The 21,350-nt window shown below is 46.0% G+C and overlaps 1 protein-coding gene across 1 annotated transcript in view; it reads left to right on the top strand.

The window, feature by feature from the left end:
• The first annotated feature begins 1,461 nt into the window (after positions 1-1,461).
• LOC119396740 (uncharacterized) overlaps positions 1,462-21,350 on the top strand; it is a 197,357-nt gene continuing 177,468 nt past the window's right edge. The window contains exon 1 of the mRNA XM_037664049.2: positions 1,462-1,614. Coding sequence (XP_037519977.2) covers positions 1,569-1,614 — 46 coding nt within the window. The 5' untranslated portion in view covers positions 1,462-1,568. The remainder of the gene's footprint in view (positions 1,615-21,350) is intronic.

Raw genomic sequence — 21,350 nt, forward strand, 5'->3', positions numbered from 1 at the left:
TAATAATAATAATTAACTAATTAGAAACAACTATAATCAATAATAGTAATGCACCCTCTCTGCCACCGGTTATGGAAACGTCTGATGCTGCCTGGAATTGGTCTTGGCCGCAAACGTGTCGGAGGTGGTCGCTGAAACCATCGCTGTATATCAAAGTGATCACAAGGCGACCATTGCTCGAAAGCAACAATAAACAAAGGTATTATATCAACAATTGTTGTGTTCGTTTCTTACATCAGTTCTGGCGGTGGTGCTTGCCTAACGTCAATTTTAACGGGGATGCTTGTCTGTAGGCTTCGTAGTGCATCCCTTTCCGCAGGGAGCAATAGAGGCAGAATTCATTTTTAATTGTTGTTTGCAATTTTTTTATTCTTGCAGTTGCAGTAGTCACGGTCCATTCTATTTCTCTTCGGTAATCCCCTACGAGTGCGCTTGTACCCCAATTAGGTTTGTGTCGTAAGCTCTTAACCCTCTTACGAGTGTGTCAATCGAATGCTTGTCTTTCGTCCTATATAATTCCCAGATAATAGGCCCTGTTTCCAGGCTTCGGGTGTTACCATTTCACTAACGAGGCTCGGATGGCAATATTGTAGAACGTAATTCGAGCGAGTGAGGGATTGTTTCGGTCTAAAGGTTGTTAATGTTGGCTAATCTGATTCAACGTCGTTATCAGAGAGATCAGCGAGCGAACTGAAATCACACACACACGCGCGCGCGCGCGTGCCGCGGTGGTAGAGTGGTTACGGTGCTTGGCTGCTGAAGCGAGGTTCGTGGGTTCAATCCCAGGTGCAGCGGTCGCATTTCAATGGAGGCGAAATACTAGTGGCTCGTGTACTTTGCGGTCTCAGTGCAGGTGAACGAACACCAGATGTTCGAAATTTCCGGAGCCCTGCACTACGGCGTGCCTCGTAATCATATGAACGAAAGAAGGGGAATTTTTTTCGAACGGCTCCTTTATATGATAGACACAACGAAATGAATCGAAGGGACAATTAGGCCAGCAAAAACATAGAAGACGCTCATTGTTGTCTTTAACTGTAGGGTACTAATTTTGACGTAGGTAGACATGAATTGAAGAGGAGAAAAATCACCCTTTCCGTCAGCGGGATCTGAACACACAACCTTCGTGATTTGTGCCTTTTTCGTCTACTCCAATAGATTTCAATTTACGTCACACTTAGTACACTACAGTTATAGACAACAATTAACGTCCTCTAACCTTTTGTCTGGCCTTACTGTCTGTCGTATTTATTTAGTTGTCTTTCATATTTATATCGTCGTTCGGGTACTTAAACCCTACAAATGACTATTAACGCATATTTCTTTCACACATTACAAATAAAATTTTCTCGTACGTATAGACACCTGACACGTGTCGTTCGTTTCTGTTTCTTTCTTCGCAGCATTGTGCGTGAACGTGATCGGGTGGTGCTTGTGCGCATGCCGCTCGTGATGTGTGCCACAGCGAGGTTCGTCCAAGACCCGTAGAGCCCTCCCGTGCTCCTGCCGTCCAATCAGAAGCACCGGAGTGACCACCGTGCTCTATAAGGATTAACCGCCCGTCCATCATGCTGACACACGCCAGGAAAGAACTCAGCCTGGACGCCCAAGGAGGTGAGTAGCCGATTTCAGTATCCGCCGATACGATGTCACTATAAGGCGTTTCTGATATGACAACCTGATATTTTATCGAAGTCGCTTGTCATTTCACGTTGCCACAATTCATTGTTGCCCGGGTATGAACACATAACTCTCGTTGTGTCCTGTAGCAACTGAACTGTTGCGCTGCTGATCCCGTGGATGACAGTCCAGTTCCCGGCATGGAGGAAGGAAACAGCAGGGAGCATTGAACGATGAGATAGATAGATAGATAGATAGATAGATAGATAGATAGATAGATAGATAGATAGATAGATAGATAGATAGATAGATAGATAGATAGATAGATAGATAGATAGATAGATAGATAGATAGATAGATAGATAGATAGATAGATAGATAGATAGATAGATAGATAGATAGATAGATAGATAGATAGATAGATAGATAGATAGATAGATAGATAGATAGATAGATAGATAGATAGATAGATAGATAGATAGATAGATAGATAGATAGATAGATAGATAGATAGATAGATAGTACGTGAGGCACGCAAAGCTTCGCTTGGCCCCATTTACCGATAAGCCAAGTGCTCCTGAACTTTACCATTATCTGCCTGTTTTTCCTAATAATATCTGGGGTTTAACGTTCCAAAACCACGATATGATAATGAGAGACGCCGTAGTGGAGGGCTCCGGAAATTTCGACCACCTGAGGGTTCTTTAACCTGTATCTAAATCTAAGTACACGGGCCTCAAACATTTCTGCCTCCATCGAAAATGCAGCCGCCGTGGCCGGGATTCGATCCCATGACCTTCGGGTCAGCAGTCGAACGCCATAACCACTAGACGACCGAGGCGGGGTGCCTGTTTTTTCTGAATGTGTTGGTAATTCGCTGTGTAGTGTTGACTGGCCGGTTTTTAGTTCGCGCAAGGCTGTTAACAGATCAGAGTGGTCATCACTGGCAGAGGCGCGTGTGGTAGGTCCTGGGTTCAGTTCAGTATCACCAGGCAGTATCAAAAGACTCTGAATGACACTAACACAATCGCAAAAAAAAATGATAAACTCTGCATGTCGGCCCGGCAGCACTAAGACGCCACGGTAGCGCGTGAGTTTATCGAAAAGGAAAGGCGCAAAGAATAGCGGTGTGTAGTGAGCTGGCGTCATCGCGACCGTGCTTGCCGGGCCCTCTCAAGGCGGTGATGACGTCACAGTGGTTCGTCTAGTTCATGTCACGTGGAGATAAGTTGAAAGTGCGCTGTCCGGAACGAAGCATGCACAGCAGTGAAGGGAGCCGCACAGGCGAGACGCGAGGAACTGGGCACTTCTGTTTGAACTTCGGTGTCGGATGGAAGATGGAGCCTTGCGGACGAAGCCTTTCGGTAGCGCAACCACTGCCCAACCACATCTCGAGCAGAATAGAGGATGCCGCAGTTGTAGACCCGTGGACAGGCGAACGAGGTACGCAGACGAAGCCCCCGGAAGACGTACGGCGGTTTAGCCACGCCGTCACCAAAGTGGTAAGCGCCGGTTGCAGTCGTTTCCGCTGAGGCACCCTAGACAGCACCGCAGAGGCAGCAGACGAGTACGAGTGGCTGCGCGAAGAATAGCGATCTGTGATGGTGGTCTAGTGGTTGCTGTGCTTGACTGATGACCCGAAGGTCGCGGGAAGGAATCCCGACAGCGGCGGCCATATTTCGATAGAGGCGAAATCCTAGAAGGCCGTGTGCTTAGATTTAGGAGCACGTGAAGGAACCGCAGGTGGTCTAAATTTCCGGAGCCCTCCACTACGGCGTCTCCAGCAATCGTATCGTGGTTTTGGGGGCTTAAAAACGCAACAGTTATTATTCTTTAGTGCGTAATGACTTGGTGTAATCGCAACCATTCCGCCGGGCTCACGATATGAATGCGATAGATAATAAGCTTTAATGAAACTCCCGGAGAGGTTAGCCTGGTTTGTCGTCTGGCTTGCCACTCCAGGTGTCGGGTGATGACTGCGCTATATACAATGATCACATATACACGCAAATAGTACGTACAGTCACAAACGCACATATATACGTAAAAAGAGTCATTCACAAACTTTGGCTAAGTCGAGTGTTTCTCAAGAACACCAAGAGCGCTATTGTGTTGCGCATCGCACAACCGCTGTCTTGCCACGGGCCGAGAAGGTGCCGCAGCTCCAAGCTCGAGCCGCGTTGCAAATGAAGTGCTGCCTTCAGAATCTGTCGTTGTGCGTCGTAACGGGAACAGTCGCAGAGTACGTGATTTAAGTCTTCCCGAGTATTATGTGTGGTGCACGTGGGTGAGCCCCACTACCTGATCTTGTGCTTGAAGTATTTCGTATAGGCAATGTTGAGTCTCAGCCGGTGAGTGCACGTTTCATCTTGCCTGGTTAGTCCTTGTGGCAAATAAAAGCTAGACGTCGGATCTATTCTGTGCAGCGGTCCGTACTGGTTATTTGCATCGCACCTTATAAACGGTATATCAAACTAAACGGCAATTTTTTGACAATGGCAAGGTTCGTAAAGCGCGCGTCTTTCTTTGCAATGCGGGCCCTCTGCTAGTGGTAGCGGGGTCAGGGTGCCATCTTGTATCCTCCTGGAAAAACGTTGTGGGAGCCATATCGATCGCCTCTCGAGCGCCGTGCCATCTCGCGGTCCATTGAGGACCGCAGCAAAGAAAACTAGAACCGCTTCAGAGAGATGGCGCTGACTCTTTATTCGCACTAGAGTTACTGTATATGCTACCTAAAGGTAGCATATACAGTAACCCTAGTTCGCACGTCCCCCACTAACGTCCGCATTAGTTCTCTTATTACGCGTTAGTCTCGGATACCTTTTGGATACCGTAACTTCCCCATACGACGCGTTCTCTTTTTTTTTTTTTAATCGCACAGGCGTTTTGTAATTCATATAAGGCGGGCTACTCTTTCTTAAACTCTAGAATTCCCTGTATGTTGAATAAAGGTACATTAAGTGAATCCAAGAAAAACACCTTTTCAAGCGAGACTTGTTATAACGCAAAGAATTTGTTGGCGGCGTTGGCGAGCGTACAGAAATTTGGCCCTCGGAGGTGCCCCGCTCACATGCGTATGATTCTGCGCTATTTTCCTTGCATTTATGACGCCAAACTCTACATCAATATTTAAAGCCAATAAGCTACAGCCCGAATGTGTCACTACAGAAAAACAGCAACATCATGCATTTCTCACACTGAACTCACGAAAAAGAGGCGGCACTATTTCAACTTACCAACGCACTCCAAACTTGTGGAAGCGGCAAGAGGTCTTCCGTGAGTGTGATGACAAATATTTGAAGAAATTTTGAATGGTTAGTATAATGTGTTGGACAATATTTAAAGCTAGTAAACTAAAGAAGGAATGTGCGACAGCAGAAAAAGAGCAGCACCGTGCATTTACGACGCGAAACTCACGAAATAGAGACGGCACTATTTCAACTTTAGGTACGCAGTACGTATGTAAACACTACAAAGCATGAGCTTGTGGAAGCTTAATTCCTTTTCAATAATTGAAGCTCTCTTGATCGTTCGCTTCTCAGCGATCAGCCGTTCCTAATGTGTCAATCTGATCTTTTGGCGAGGTAACTTGTCATATCACGTTGCCACATTTCATTGTTGCCTGGATATGAATGCATGGCAGCGATTGTTGCCTGTAGCAACTGAAGTGTTGGGGGGGGGGGGGGGGATCGGAGATCTCTGTTCATTCCGCGTTCGTTCTGGCGGTGTTACGTCACAAAAGTGGGCGGTCCGCAGCTCTCTTCCGCCGGGAGGAACAGGACAGCCAATCGTCAAGCGATGAGCGGCGAGCTTTCTGGAAGTAGACGCGCATCGTTTGTCCACGGGAAGGGAACCGTATATTTCAAAACGAAGTGTTTCTCGCCTTCTAATAAATACAGTTGTTATACGTAAAAATATTGTTTTTCTTTTCAAGCTCAAAGAGTTTCTGAAACAGCAATATGTTTGAGAGCTGATATTTATTGGTGTTAGTTTTTCTAACGTGCTCGCTATGTGAAGTCGCGCACGCGAAAAAAAAAAGAGAAAAGTAGCGGTTGGCGCAGTTTTTCAGGATGCCGTCCCACCGGAATGTCTGGCTTGGCTCCCGGGTGTCGAATCGTCAAAAGGAGCTTCTGCTGGCTTTTATAAAAAAGCACCCACAGATACCTACGCCGTCGTGCCCACTGGGGCCGTCGTTCACGAGTGAGGACCGGGACGACACGTGGCAGTAGCTGGTAGCGCTTTTGAACTAAGAAGTCCCTGCGCGTAAGACCACAGCCCAGTGGCAGGCCCTTTCATTTTTTTCGCACTGTTCGTTTCGAGAACAGAAAGCGACGCCGCACTCGCTCATGTCTTCAAACGCATCTCGCACCTCCAACCGCAAGAGAAGCACACGTCGCAAGCGCCATTTTCTCAAAATCAGCTGTTGCGGCAGCCGCAACTGCCGCATCATGCCGTGCGAAGCCGTTTGTTCGCTCGAGAGAACGCGTGCGGACGGTCTCGCGCTACGTTCGTTTGTAGAAGACGACATGCTCGTTATGACGCGGTATGACGTCACCAAAAAATAAAAAATCAAGCAAAAAGAAAAATGGCTACGCCCCTCAGAGGCGTGGTTTTTTCCGGCTTTGGCCAATCGCGTACGCCTCCAGAATGGGTACAGAACGAACGGCGCAGAACAGAGATCTCCGATCACCCCACTCGTTATGCCGCGATATGACGTCACCAAAAAAGAAAAGATCAAGCAAAAAACCGAAATGGCGACACCCCCCGGCCTTGAGTGGCATGTCCCGCTTCAGCCAATCAGCGCGCTTGTTCTTCCCCAGGAGAACGAACAAGCGGAACGAACAGATCTCCGATCGCCCCCTTGCGCTGCTAAGCACGTGTATGAAAGTCCCATTGCCCACAACGGAGGAAGGAAACAGGAAGGAGTATTGCGCAGTGCGATGGATAGAAAGAAAGTGTGTGAGAGAAAGAAAGAAAGAAAGAAAGAAAGAAAGAAAGAAAGAAAGAAAGAAAGAAAGAAAGAAAGAAAGAAAGAAAGAAAGAAAGAAAGAAAGAATGAAAGAAAGAAAGAAAGAAAGAAAGAAGCACGTCAAAGACGCACACGCCAAGTTTCGCTTGTCCCCATTTTCACGATCGGACAGGAGTGCCTGAATTTTTGTGTTATTTGCTCAGTTTTAAAACAGCTCTCAAATGTATTCTTTCAGCTTCCTCGCAGCAGATTTGTGCTTTTTTACGTCCAAATTAAGTTCTATCCTGTCGTTCTTGCACCCCAGGCCCGCAGCCAGGGGGGGGGGGGGGCTTCCGCACCGAAATTTTTATGATACATGGTGTTTTACCGAAAATAAATAATGAAAATAAGCGTTTTTCTCAAATAGTCAAGGCTTTCAGCAAGTGCCCCCCCCCCCCCGAAAAAATTTCCTGGCTACGGGCCTGCTGCCCCCCCCCCATAGTGACGTCATCAAATTATCATGATTTCTTGCAGCATTCGTGTTGACGACGACGGTCGCTTTTTTCGCGTTTCAGGAGGCGTCTAATGCTTTCGCCTTAAATCACTGTCAGTGTTCACAAAAGCGGGTCTGTATCCTTATGCATGTAGGCAATTTTGCCGTGGGGACATTCTCCCATTTCGGTAACACTTGACAAAAAATAACTTCCTATCATAATCCATGCGTGGCATGCAGTGCTGGGCAGTATCGAAGATACATGTATCTTCGATACTATCTTATATACTCTTTGGGTATCTTGTATCTGTATCGCGATACGTCTTGCAAAACGAGTATCTGTATCTGTATTTCCGATACATTCAATAATGTATCGTGTATCTTAAGATACAAGATACTGCTATAGAAACACCACCATGCGAAGCAATAAACGTCGACCGGAATTCCGGTTCTCAAGCTGATATTGCTGCCACTAAGCCACCTGAATAAAACTAACGACAGTAACATCCTTGCGTATTTCCGCCAGAGCGCTCCAGCGAGCACAGGTGATGATGTTTAAGAATCCCTATTGGTGGAGCAGAGTCACGTGATGGCGCTTGAGCCATCGCGACAAAAACAAGCGTGCGAACGTCTACGCGCAGCCTACCTTTTTTTCTAGATGTTTTCTTTTTTTTTTTAGTTGCGTTGATGTCATGACACTTGTTCATAGACCCTGCACCCTTCTGCGTACTCCAATGTGTGCGGCGTTTTTTGTACAAATACTGATGCCGCTATACTGTCGCCATCGAAGGTTGTCTTGCGTGATGCTTCGTTGCAATGTCTCAAGAATGCAAGAATGGGGCCGCTTGGCATCTCGCGTCTTTCACACATCAGCGATTTGAAACATCTTCTGGATGCAAGCTTGACTTGCATAGTACGATCAGATCGACTTACATGCAAAGGAGATTCTAACAACCGTCCCACTATCGGTGCTGACGTTAGATGCAATAGAACAAGCATTTACGTAACAGGAAATACTTTGACGGACTGTATCTTTCTTCTTCATGCTAAATTATTCAAGAAGTTCTTTTAATGATAATTTGATTTTAGTACAAGTGCTTTCGTTGCTGTCTTCCGTTTGCATCCCATACATTATCTGGTTGTCTGCATAGTTTTTCGCCCGTCTCTTTATTGTAATACGTTTTTTGTCCTGCTGCTAAAATACGTTCTCTGCTTTATTTTTATTTTTTAGCTGTCTGCGAACGTGGTTTTATTTCATATTTCGCGGTCTTTCTCTAAAAGCCCGAAAATATTCACCACGCAGCATGTACGCTACGAAAAAAGTTGGGTCGGTCGTTTTTAAATTTGCTTACGATATGTCGAAGCGCAGTTTGCCCTAAAGTGAATATTAAAAGCGTCGGAATGTCGCATAACGGACCTTATTTAATTAACCAGTTAAGCTTAATACAAAACATACCATAACGAGTGCCACATAACGGCAAACCAAATACTTTTGGTTTCATTTAGCGGCGGTTAACCACTTTTTTTTTTTTTTAATATTGGGTTCTACTTACGTGAAACAAACTGTATACTTATTCACTTTGATTGTTTAATACGGAACTACCTTGCTATTTGACTTAAATATATTCGTTTTCCTTTTTTTATGTCTCCTTAAAGTATTCTTATTGTTACAAATCCGCACGTAAGCAGAGCTAGAAGTGGCAATAGTGTAAATAGCAGTGAAAACCTGCGGCGTTTTGTGCCGCTAGAATACGTCTGAGACGTTTCCTGGCGGCTCAGGTTCTCTCAGAGAACAAATGGTAAAATATTGCACGTCAGTGAATATGTTGCTAACGAACGCTTTACACCAGCAGATAAGTAAAATATGAAAAATAACTGCAGTTTTATGTCCTCAATCAAATGTGAGCGCCGACTATGTAGTTCCTCGTCTTTACACGACGCGTCACAAACAATACCGCTACCAACGTTGTTGCTGCTGTACCCCTGTCGGTGGATGCGGTATTACGAAAACAATACGCTTGCGGACAAGGTGAGACTGCACAGCGGTATTTGCGCCATCGTGCGGAGGCACTTGCAAGTAGATGGTAACCAGCTAGGTGGTCGCCAAGTAGGGCAGCGACATCAATAAACTGCAGAAGTGTGAAGCAAAAACAACAGCGCAGCAGTTAAAGAGCTGTCTTGTTAAGCAGCCAAACAAATCCCAATAAGTCGTTTAGAAATGATACTAATACGCCTTGAGCAAGAAAGTTTGTATCTTGTGACACAAACAAGTATTTTGTTAAAATTAAACAAAGCTGGTAGCAGTTAAGAAATTTTCTTCAAGTAAACACATTTCTACATAGGCCTTTGCTGCTTCATTATAGAGACCTATAACAGCAAATTTGCAAATGTATCGAAGTATCTTAAGATACATTTGGGAAGTATCGTATCGGATACAATTATTCCGCGAGTATCTTGTATCTGTATCTCAAATACCTTTTGCCCGAGTATCTTGTATCGTATCGCGATACAATTTCGAAGTATCTTTGCCCAGCCCTGGTGGCATGGTATCACGCAGTCATCTGGCGTTCTCCCTGGGAAGCATTATCCGAAAGGATCGATCTACGCGCGATCGCTACGCCACCAGCAGGGCGGTATCGCAGAGCTCACATAGCAGAGAAGCTTAGCGCCATCCGACGGATGGCGCTGCAGGCCTGCATGGGCAGAGAAAATGTTCAGGAGATTATATAGGGAGAGCTTTGACGCAAAACGGCAGAAAGTTGAGCTAGTTGGTTGGTAATCATCGTAGAGGAAGGCGTGGAAAAACAGACTAGAGCAGAAAACAAACACCGCAGGAGCCTTGACTCACAGTAGAGAAAGAGAACTAGGTGGCTTGCAAGGTAGCATGTGACCTGCAGCGTAAGCGATATGGCAACAAAGAATGCCAAGTGTGCAGTGAAAAGAGAATCGAAGATCTGTTGGATAGCAACGATCAAAACAGACTAATTACCGAAAGAACAGGAAATATTAGGACGGCAGCATTTTAATAAAATTTATAGGGAAGCATAAAATTAGTTTACAGTGTCTTAAAGCGCAGAGAGTTAGATTATGAATTCGTACATTTGTTAGTTTTTATCGTTTTTTTGCTGAAAAATATCAAATTCAGGTAGGCATGGAATTTCGTGGTATCTTCTTCAGTCTTTCTTTTTTTTCCGTTCCGTGTTTTACTTAACCCTTTAATGCCTGAATTATGAAAGCGCCGAAGAAAAAAAAATTGTTTTTCATTTTTCAGCTTTAAATAGCAACCTTAACTTAAATCAGCGGTTGCATTATCCAAAATGCAACGTTAATGCATACTTTTAGGTATGTCGCGAATTCGCGACAACCGGCACTTAAGCCAATAGTAGCTCAATATTTTCATTGCAACGCAAGTATGGCATCGCCGCATCAATGAAGTGGATTTCTTCAGGGGGACGTAACTTGGCGTCATCATTGTTGTTAAATGCAAGTTTGACTTTATTTCCTCCTACCAATCACGTGACATCGTGTCGGCCACCCTGTGTGCCCTAGACTCCGCCGTCCAGTATAGCCGACTTCTTAAGAGCCGACAGAATGACATCAAGGTGACGGCACCGAGAAATAGATCTAGCTCACCACGATACAGAGCCAGCCCTTTGTTCAGATTTTTCTGCGTCGCAAACAGATTGCTCTGCTGAACGATGTGTTCCGTGAAGGTGTCATATAAATTGCTTGAAATATTCAATAGGAGCTCGGACAGTGTCACATTGAGGATGAGCGGTTTTCCAGTGTGGCACTTCCCGCTGTTCTTGACAGTCCTTTTTTTCTACCGCACTGCATGTTTTAGGCACTAGCTTGGCTGGTCTACCACATCTTCGTCTTCATCCTCACTGCTCGATGAAGACACTCGTGCTTGTGCATGAGGATCGACATTGCCGTCTTCGCTGTCATTGAGATAGCTGTCGTCACTTTTATCTTCAGGTGGCAAGCGCATGCGAAGCCTTTTTTTTTTCCATAAAATGAGCGGAAGTCCATCATGAACTTGTCATACCGGCAGTCATCACTGACTGACTCAAATGCCGGATGTCGCGAATTCGCGACATACCACAGAAGCGAGGATTGCGCAGGAAATAACGTACTTCAAAACAACGTGACATGTCGTGTGCAACCTCTTGTATGCGGACACATCGAAAAAATTTTATACGAGATGGAACTTACGTTCTCGCGCAGAAAACAACGAAGTAGTGAGAGCTGTTGCACGTGATTCGCGTTCTTCGGCGTCTGATACACAACACTGGGTTCCAGCTTGCAATACCTTACATGCAATGGCTCTAGATGTCTCGTGCTGAAAGCTACGTTCGCCGCAAATACGTGACAGCCACCGTTGAAGGCATCAACGCGTTTCGTGTGTTACTTAATCGGCGTCTTTCGGTATGTCGCGAATTCGCGACAACCGGCAGTAAAGGGTTAAACTTAAGAAAGCCAAGTCCCGGTAGATGTATTTAAAGCATGACAGAAGCGCGACATTCCAACTCATTAAAATACGAGCGCTGTCTAGCACCCACCTCAGTTTACCGTATTACAATACAGAAGAAAAAGTTCCGGAAAATAAAAAGTAAATAGCCAATTATTATTTTTAGCCTATGTTGTGCCTTGACAGAGGAGTAGTAGACGCGAATAGTCACGCCAGGGATGACCATGGCCAGAATTTCTGGACATGTGCACGCAGCGCCATCTCTCGTCGGTGACAGGGGTGGCCTGCCGTAGCTGAATGGCAAATAGGCGGAAAAAAAAACCATATCTGACGAAAAAAACTAGTTGCCAAATAGGACTCCCGGTTATTATACAGCACAGACTTATTTGAACATTCTGCTAAAATTACAGTGTCGCTCTACAAACCACATGGCTTCCCGGAGTGTTGTATATTTTGCCATGGGGGCCCCATGTGTTTCTAATGGGTGGTGTTCAATTGTCCTGGGAAGCCACACGCTTAGTTGTGCGACACTGATATTTAACCAAAACGTTCCAGTGAGCCCCTGCTGAATAACCGGGAGTCCTTTTTGGTAACTAGCTTTTATCATCAGATATGCTTTTCTTTCGCCTATTTCCCGTTCAGTAATGGCAGGGCGCCCAGGCTGCCGCCGAGAAATGGCGCCACGTACAAATGTCCCGAAATCCTGCGAATGCATCTCACAAATCTGCCTTACATCACGGCACGCCAGAAAGACATAACCTGCTTACGGCTGCTTCGACTGAAAAAAGGTATACAAACGGCCAGTGCTGAAGATTGTCATGACCGTAGGTAGGCAAGCTCACTCATGAGTCGACTCAGACTCACTCGGGCTCAGCTCGGGCCGTGAGTCTTATGGTACATTCGACTGGTCGTTTTCGAGCGCTCCGAAGACGCTGAAAAAATTACATAAAATAGCAACTAACCATTGCTACTAACATTGTCGGGTCAAAATATGATCAGGAAGGAGAAACATGACTTGCATACCTGTTTATTCTTGTTGGAGAGCTTTAAAGCTGTTGAATTTAACACTTTTAAACAAAGTCAGAGCGCTCTCAAACGACCAGTCGAATGTACCATTAGTGTGAGTGAGTCCGGGTGAGTAATATTTAGACGAGTTTGAGTCCGGGTGAGTCCGATTGAAGAAAATTTTAGTGAGTCTGAGTTCGAGTGAGTCCAGTTGAGGAAAATATTGGTGAATCTGAGTCCGAGTGAGTCCTATGCGCAAGATATATTTCTTTAGTGAGTCCGAGTGAGTTCCACTTTTTGTTGCCCACTTATGGTCCTATCTACTCATCTTCAGCATTACTATCAGCCATATATCGGCTTATGTTTGCACTCAAATCTATTCACAATTATCTCAGCACACTAGCATTCATGCGCCACCTCAATATTTATTGACCACAGGCGGAAGTTAGGAGAATGGGTGCCTTGACCTCCCCCCGCAAACGCTTTGATGGGAAGTTCTTGATAAAAATATCTCGTGTGAGTCACGTATTTCATATAAAAAAAATGTCTTTACTGGATTGATATATATAATGATGATATATGATGGTAGCTCGTATTTGATGGTACAAGGTCAAAAGGCGTATCGTAGAACACCGATTATGTGAGATATTGAGAGGATTGACACCATGAACGAAAAAGCTAATTTTACGCCAATGGACTCATGAGTCGACTTATTCAGGCTCACTGAGACTCAGGTGAAGCGGCGAGTCTGAGCGTGAGTGAGTCCGGTCTGAGTCAGAGAGCGTCAGTGCTTGAGTTCAGTTTAGTGTGCGGCGGGGGATACCTTCGCCTCCTCAGATAAAAGTGTTTTGTTAGCTCATTGTATGTGGCTGTGGCTGGGGGATCCCTATTGTCCAGAACCTCAGCGCCGCGTCATTCGGTAGCTACGCGGTCGGTGACTCCTTGCGCAGCTCTGTGGGCCGACTCGTTGAGGTTGGACGGAGCGCCCTCGATCTGTCCCATGTGACCGGGGAACCAGACGATTGTGTGTTGCTTAACTTCCTTATATCGTGGGGTCCGCAAGGCTCATTCCGAGACGGTGTTCTCAGCGAATACTCGGACCGCCGATCTCGAGCCGCTGTATATTGTCGTTCTCCCGTCGTCTAGCAGGGCTAAGACTATCGCGACCTGTTCCGATACCTCAGCCGCCGTCGTTGGGACCGTCGAGGAATTTGTTACTTTCCCATCTTGATCAACGCTGACTGCAACGAACAATTTTCCATCTGGGTACCATGCTGCATCGACGAAACAGCAACCCCGGGCATGTGCGCGGGCATCTTCCAAGAGGGCTTTAGCCCTAGCCCGTCGTCTGCCTACATTGTACTCAGTGTAGACATTCCGAAGAATGGGAGCAACGGCAGTGCGCTCTCTCTGTTCTCGAGGAATGCCGCAGTACCTGGTTTCGATTTCTGTCGGGGGAACTACAAGCTCACTCGGGATGTTTCTCCCGGCACTAGTGGTAGAAAGTCTGGTAAACTGCGCCCTCTCTTGTGACTCAGCTATCTCTTCCAGCGTGTTGTGCATGCCGAGGTGGAGCAGTCTCTCCGAGCTCGTGTACATGGGAAGCCCGAGGGCTCTCTTGACTACCTTTCTGATCAACGTGTTCAGCTTGTCTCGCTCCGACCTCTGCTAGTTGTGCATGGCCGCGACGTAGGTGAAGTGACACATCACGAAAGCATGCACCAACCTGACGAGGTTGTCCTCGCACAGTCCTTTCTGTTTTTATTAACCGTTTTTATTAACCTGAGGGCATTGTCCATTTTCTTGGTAAGCTTCAGTACAGTCTGGTTATTAGAGCCGTTCGGCTCAATTATCGTACCCAGAACGCGGATGGTGTCCACCCTGGGAATGATACCGCCTTTAGTTGACCTTAGTGATATCGATGTTCTCTACAGGCCGCCAACGTTTCCGTTTGGGGTCCCTGCGGTTGGGCCTGTACAGTAGCAGCTCTGATTTCCGTGGCGATCGCATCGTAGTCCGGTTGGTCTCAGGTGGTCTTCTGTGACCTCTGTGGCATCTTGAAGCACAGCCTCCAAGTGTCCGTCGCTGCCACCGATGCACCATATGGTGACATCGTCTGCATATTTCGTGTGATGAATGCCGTCGACCTCGGTGAGTTTCCTTGATAGACCGATCATGACGAGGTTAAAGAGGGTCGCGGATATGACTGACCCCTGTGGCGTCCCTCTAGAACTGAACCTAACCGAGTCTGACGCGAGGTCTCCCACTTTGAGGATGGCTTTTCAGCCCGCCAGGAACGATCTCCTGTAGTCATGAAAGTGTTCGCCCAGACCAAGGCTCGAGATCGTTCCCAAGACATACGAGTGGAGGATGTTGTCGAAGGCCTTCTCCTAGTCAAGCCCAAGGATGGCTCTCGTGTCTCTCGTGTTACGATCGATGACCTGATCCTTGATTAGCTTCATGGCATCTTGAGTAGAAAGGCCCCGTCCGAAGCCTATCATGTTGTGGGGATAGACGTCCTTGTCTTCCAAGTACAGGGTGACCCTGTTGAGGATTGCGCACTCGGCCAACTTGCCCACACATGAAGTGAGCGAGATGGGCCTGAGATTGTCGAGACTGGGTGGCTTTCCTGGCCTGGAAATGAGGATGATGGTGGCCCTCTTCCACATTGCTGGAACATTCCTGTTGCTCCACGACTGGTTGATGAACTCAGGTACTCTATCGATTTATGGTCCAGGTACCTCAGGGCCTTGGTCGTAATCTTCTCCGGACCGGGTGCCGATCTGCCATTTAGATCGTACAATTAATCACAAGCGCTCAAACTACTAATGACAAAAAAGGAAACGTTTCAGTGCATGACAAGACGCAATAAAATGCAACTAGTGCATTTCAGTTTGATTCATGCAAAAAGAAAGAACTTCTTGCCATTACCCTTGAGTACGACGCATGTTCCTTTTCCACCTGGTTGTGCTCCGCTAAAGCACCTTGCTCCGATGCGCCGCAGCGCTGGCTGTCGGACAGTAATGCGAATAGAGGGCGGGTACGGCTGCGTCAGAAGCCCGTAGGCGGGCGGTTTGAATTGCGCTCACGGAATGCGGACCACTAAACGTAAATTTCTTTCAAACGAAGCATTTGCTTGGCACGTAAAAGCCCTACTAGGTTCCTGGAACGCAATTTCAGCCATCCACTTCGACTTATTATTTGCCTTTAGTCTACCTCTAAACACGCCGTCTGTATATAATCGTAGCCACCAGCGATGCTGTTTCCGCGAGTGTGTCAACATGTGATTATGCACTTCATTTTTGAAACTTATGCTTCCTTAAATGACGAGTCTTCGAGCTTACCTTTATGTTCTTTTCATCGCATCACTTACCATTCATTTTTCGTTCTTTTATAGTTAATACCATCTAGCTTGTTGTCCGTTATTGGTCCTTATTATAACGACACGCCAGAGGCGGCATATGCGTACGGCCTAAAATATGCTAATTTTCCAAAACGCACAAGGATATCTACCTGAAAACGTTTTAGCCGGGCCCTATTCATGCAAAAGAGTTTGATATTTTAAACTTATTACGAATAATTAGATCTTTCGAAAATGTGTTCTTATGCAAACTATGCTCTATTGGCATATTTGTATTGCTTATGCCGTGCAGAGTAACGTCTCCTGCTTCGTTTAACGCTCACGCTCATTCCTGCTTCTTTTAACGCTCACGTTCGCCTAGCTCAACCCTTCTGTGAAAGAAACGGGGATAGTCGATATATAAAGAGCGAACGCAGCACATTGCTAAGCGAGAAATGGACACCGTTGTTTTAGCTTATATTGATTTTCCATTAATATTGACTAAGTAAAAGCACGAAGTATGTGAAGTAGAAATACTCAGTAATTTCGCGACGTGTTCTGAAGCTTCACATGGCAAGAGAAAAAAAAGTAAGACGAAATAAATGAATAGCGATATTAAGACCGCAACAGACGCTAACGTTTTTTTGTTTCTGTCAAAGACCGCGTCAGGAAGTAATCGCGAAGCCTTCGCGTCAGATATTTTGCCAGCTTAAGTTGTAGCTCCAGAGCTCACAATCACCAGGTCACTTTTCTAGAGAGAATACAAGAGAAAGACAAGAAGATTAAGCAAGTTGTTCCTGAATTGCTACCCTACACTGGGAAAGGGGCAAATGGACAGGAAAAGAATAAAGAGAGGAGAAGTGAAATAAAAAAGTCAGTTTCACCGCAAGGGGGAAGCAATGAATGCGATAGCAACAAATTGCAATGTTATACGAAGTTAGGTTGCCAGCTAACTCTTTTAGATCCGATCTCGCGTAACTCTACAAAATGCTGGTGTAAGAGAATACGGCCGCTCCAGGGAGATAGATGCTCTTTCCGCACAGTCTCTACGCGTAGAGAGCGCAGCTCGTCGAAGGGTATACGAGCCGCCCGCTTATGGCTGCCGAGATAGCGCGCGCTCCAACGATCGCGACCGCGCCCTTAGAATCAAAGTTCAAAGTTGCTGCTCGCACCTAAGATCTTTATTATTTATTTTATTTGCATCTTTCTCGATTTTTGATCACGGACAACTTGATGATTTTTCGCTCACAACCAACGACACCGACACCGACGCCGACACCGGAATTTCAGCGAAACGAGCTCTGTAACGCTATCGCGTTAAGAGCAAGTTATGCATGCGCACTGATAACAGCGTTTGTCGTTCAATAATAGACTGTCACCGAGTTCAATTGTGTAGTCTTTAGAAAGTGCGACAGTGATCTTATGGACAGAAGTTCAGGTGACGTTGGAGGTGATGGCTCCAGTAATTTTTTTTTCGGTGTACGCTTGTTTTTCCATTCGACTTAAAGCGGCGTACAGTGTCCATCTTTCGTTGTTAACTAAAGACAGCATATTAGGATGTGCCCTATGACCTTGTCGCAACTGCCACGTGGTGACCCAGGGGTTACGGTGCTCGGTTTCTGACCCGAAAGTCACGGGTTCGATTCCGGTCGTGACGGTCTCCTCTCGATGGAGCCGAAATGCTGGAAGCCAGTGCACATGTGCGATTTCAGTACATGTTGAAGAACTCCGGGAGGCCGAAATTATCCGGAGCTCGCCACTACAGCGTCTCTCATAGCCTGAGTCGCTTTGGGACATTACACCCCACAAACCAAACAACCTTGTCTCAATCACAAATGCTGCACGAGGCATGGTCCGTCATAACGTGACTCGTGAAGCACATCTTGAGGCACCAGAGTCTGCAGAACTTGCTAGACGAGCCTTTTGTTGCGTACCTAGGTACCTTACTACAATGCGTTTTTTTTTTTTTGTTGTTGTTGTTGTTGTTGTTGTTGTTGTTGTTGTTGTTGTTGTTGTTGTTGTTGTTGTTGTTGTTGTTGTTGTTGTTGTTGTTGTTGTTGTTCGCATTAAACATAGCACCACGAATGAACACTTTTCGAGCAGTTCTTGAAGCTCCTGTAGGCGCCACGACGAAGTCATACCGCCACAGCCTTTTGTAAAGCGTGCACCACTGCAGTAACGGTATCTGTGTAAGAAACACAGCTTTACAAAATCAAAGTATAAAGCTTATAAGTCATCAGTCATTTATGCTATTCGTCGCCGTCGTTGTTGAAGAGCGCGACGTGCAGAGAGGAAATATCCTTTTTCCGAAAGTATCTTGTAACTAGGATTTTTTCGGTGCATAAGCTTTAAAAAAATGGAGAATTTGTGAAAGAGGAAACTCGCATTTTGCTAATGCTTGGAAGTAGATCACGCCCTGGTACTCCGATGTGTATTGATTGGTAAAACGGAGGTGGGAGTAGTATAAATGTTGAGTATTTCTAAAAGCTCTTTTTAACAATGAAATCAAGCAATCATTTTTAAAGTATAAAGGAAGAAGGGCCAGAGGAACTTCATGTGATTTCATGGACGCAATCTAGTCAAGGCGACCAGCAAGCATTAAATTAATGTCAGTGTACTAACGTTTCTCGGTGAAAGAGGTTTTTAATTGAATTCAGACAACCCCGGCATATACACTCAGATTCCAGACGACGCCGAAGTTTATCAAAGCGAAGGAAATTGAAATACACTTTCGAAGAGGCGACAGCGTTTCGCAATGCTGCCAATCGCGAATCCTGCAAGTTCCATTCAATAATTATTTCTCTTCTAGATAAGTACTCCAAAAAAGGATGAACGAACATTCCTATCTAAAAAGCAGGCTAAGTTGAGATTGAATCCTTCGAAATTGGTCGTAAAGGTCAGACGTGACGGCACCATTGCCTGGTGGAGAAGCCGCACAACACAGAAACATGACCGTGCTTCTCGAAGACTAGCAGAGGCGCTGATAATTAAAAATCTTTCTGTTGTATAAAATGCGCCTGCGCTTGTCCCTCTTCACTGCGTTCAAACGAAGAAAATAAAACTTAGTAAACAAAATTTGTTTGCCCCTTAACGTTGGACAGACTGCGCAGAGCGAGTCCACTTTTCAACGGAGAATTTCTACGGGAAGCCGCCGCTCTTTGCCAACCGAATGCGCGCAGTCCTGCTATACTCGGTGCTGCGCGATGCGCGAACAAATCTCTGCTTCACTGTGACCTATGAGTACAGTTCATTAACGTACTTTTTATCTTATCATCCTATACCGACGAGTTTTATTTGTATTTTGGACGAGTCTCGTTTTTATTCGTATTATTTGTCGACGTCCAAGACGCAGTTTTCTGCACTTATGTAGTAGGCAGCTTTGAAGCCACTATTTTTAGATCCCCTTTTTGGCCTCGTCACATTTACGCATTGCCATTTATCACTTCATTTTCCTTAGAAATTCTTTGGCCACATAAGGCCCTTGTACCAGTAACACTCAATAATCTTCATTAATGTAGTAACGTACACGTTATGAGGTACATCCGTGTGTTGGGCACGTTGGAAATCGTACTTGGAAGCATAGGCGTTGCGCACGAGGTTGGTACGGGGGGCTGTCGGTCGCCCCTCCCTCCCCTCTCTAATCATCTGAAGAGGGGCGCCATTCTGCCCCATACCTTTACCCCGTCGGCTCTTTCGCGCCATTTTCAATACGCAGGGTTATGGCTACGCATGCTATTTGACAATACGGTGACCGAGGACCCTTAATGGTACATTCGAAGAACAGCTTACTTCCTATCTTAACCCCCAGAAAAGCGGGGCCTGTGACATGCCGTCGTGAGAAACACTCCATCACTTCATTTTTATTTTACAGCGAAAGCTGTTATGAGAACATTTCACCGGCCGTTTTTGGCGCCGTAGTTGTCCGCCGCCGCCGCCGCCGGTGTCCGTAACCAGTATCGCTCGAAATAAGAAAAAAAACGAAATAAGAAAAAAAATTCCAGGATGGAACGATGTTCGAACCCGGGCCCTCTGCGTGGGAGCCCAGTATTCAACCTCTGAGCCATGCCGGTGCTTGAAACTGCTTTGCAAAAAGGTCCTATACAGGCTTCATGTCGGGAAGGAACACCATTAGCATATGCAATATAGCGTGGTAGAAAGTAAAATAAGCACCAAGCGTCGCAGAACGCGAATTTTGTAACCAGGCGTCACACAATGCGAATTGCGCAACGAGTAGGTTGTTGAATGCTTCCAACCCATTACAGAGGGCTCTGCCATATTTCTTCATCGTCATCAGGCACAGCATCAACAAAGTGCGCATAATGCCTTAGATGCGTTTAGCAGGTACCAACGCTGTCCGTAGAATGACGACAAATGCCACAGTGCCTGCTGCCCTACTTCTAAAAAATTACAATGATTTATAGCGTAGTGGGATCCTCGCAACTGCACTTGTATTGGTTGCCAAGGAAGCCCATAAGTGCATGATCCACTTCCTCGGAGTCTCAGTAAAATTACAATGATTTATAGCGGAGTGGGTTCCTCGCAAGTGCACTTGTATTGGTTGCCAAGGAAGCCCATAAGCGCATGATCCATTTCCTCGGGGTCTCAGTAAAGTGCTTCGCCCCCCCGTCTCTCTCCCACGTCAACGTATGTTATACAGCATGGCGGGAGAGGGAAATAGCGAATGGGCGTCACCCAATGCAAATTACATAACTGGTGGGCCGTTTAAAGATTCCAACCCATTACAAAGGGCTGAGCCATAATTCTTCATCGTCATCAGTCGTCGCGTCAACAAAGTGCACATAACGCCTTACAGACGTGTAGCTGGTGCCTCGCTTCTTCGCAGAATGACGAATAATGGCTTAGTAGGGCTTCCCAACTTCACAAAAATTGTCATTTATGGCGTAGTGGGTACCTTTTTAGTGTACTTGTATTGTAGCCCCAAGAGAAACGCCGCTCTTCCAGCTTTCGCTGTGATTGTGCTGCGGTTTCAGCGCAGGCCTGGCGTTTTTTTTTGCATTCACGGTGGAGCTTGCTTTTTTCGGACTCGACAAAAAGAGGGTTGAGGGAGGGGCTGCGGTGAGACTTGCCCCTCCCCCCCCCCCTCCTGACGGAGAACCCTGCGCATGCCCATGCTTGGAAGCAAGGCAAGAATGAGAGTAAGACATCTGATTCACTGTAGTTATGGAGGCATTAGCTAACATAACAATCTGTACACACCACAGTGTGCGATCTGTTCATGAAACTACGTGAAGTTAGTGTACTTTGGTAGGCATTTCTTCTCTTCTGCCCGTCTGCAATCGCTGAAACGATTTTAAGGTGTTGCGTGTAGGGACGCGGACAATGTGATTTTAGTGTTGTCCTTTAACAGGACTCGACATTGAGGCCGTACATGGAACTATGTTGCGCCTTTTGCGGGTAAAATCTCACGGCGTATATCCACTGAGCTGCATAAGCAAATTTGTCCTCCTGCATT

The sequence above is a fragment of the Rhipicephalus sanguineus genome, chromosome 6 (assembly GCF_013339695.2).
Source record: "Rhipicephalus sanguineus isolate Rsan-2018 chromosome 6, BIME_Rsan_1.4, whole genome shotgun sequence".
Lineage (NCBI taxonomy): Eukaryota > Metazoa > Arthropoda > Arachnida > Ixodida > Ixodidae > Rhipicephalus > Rhipicephalus sanguineus.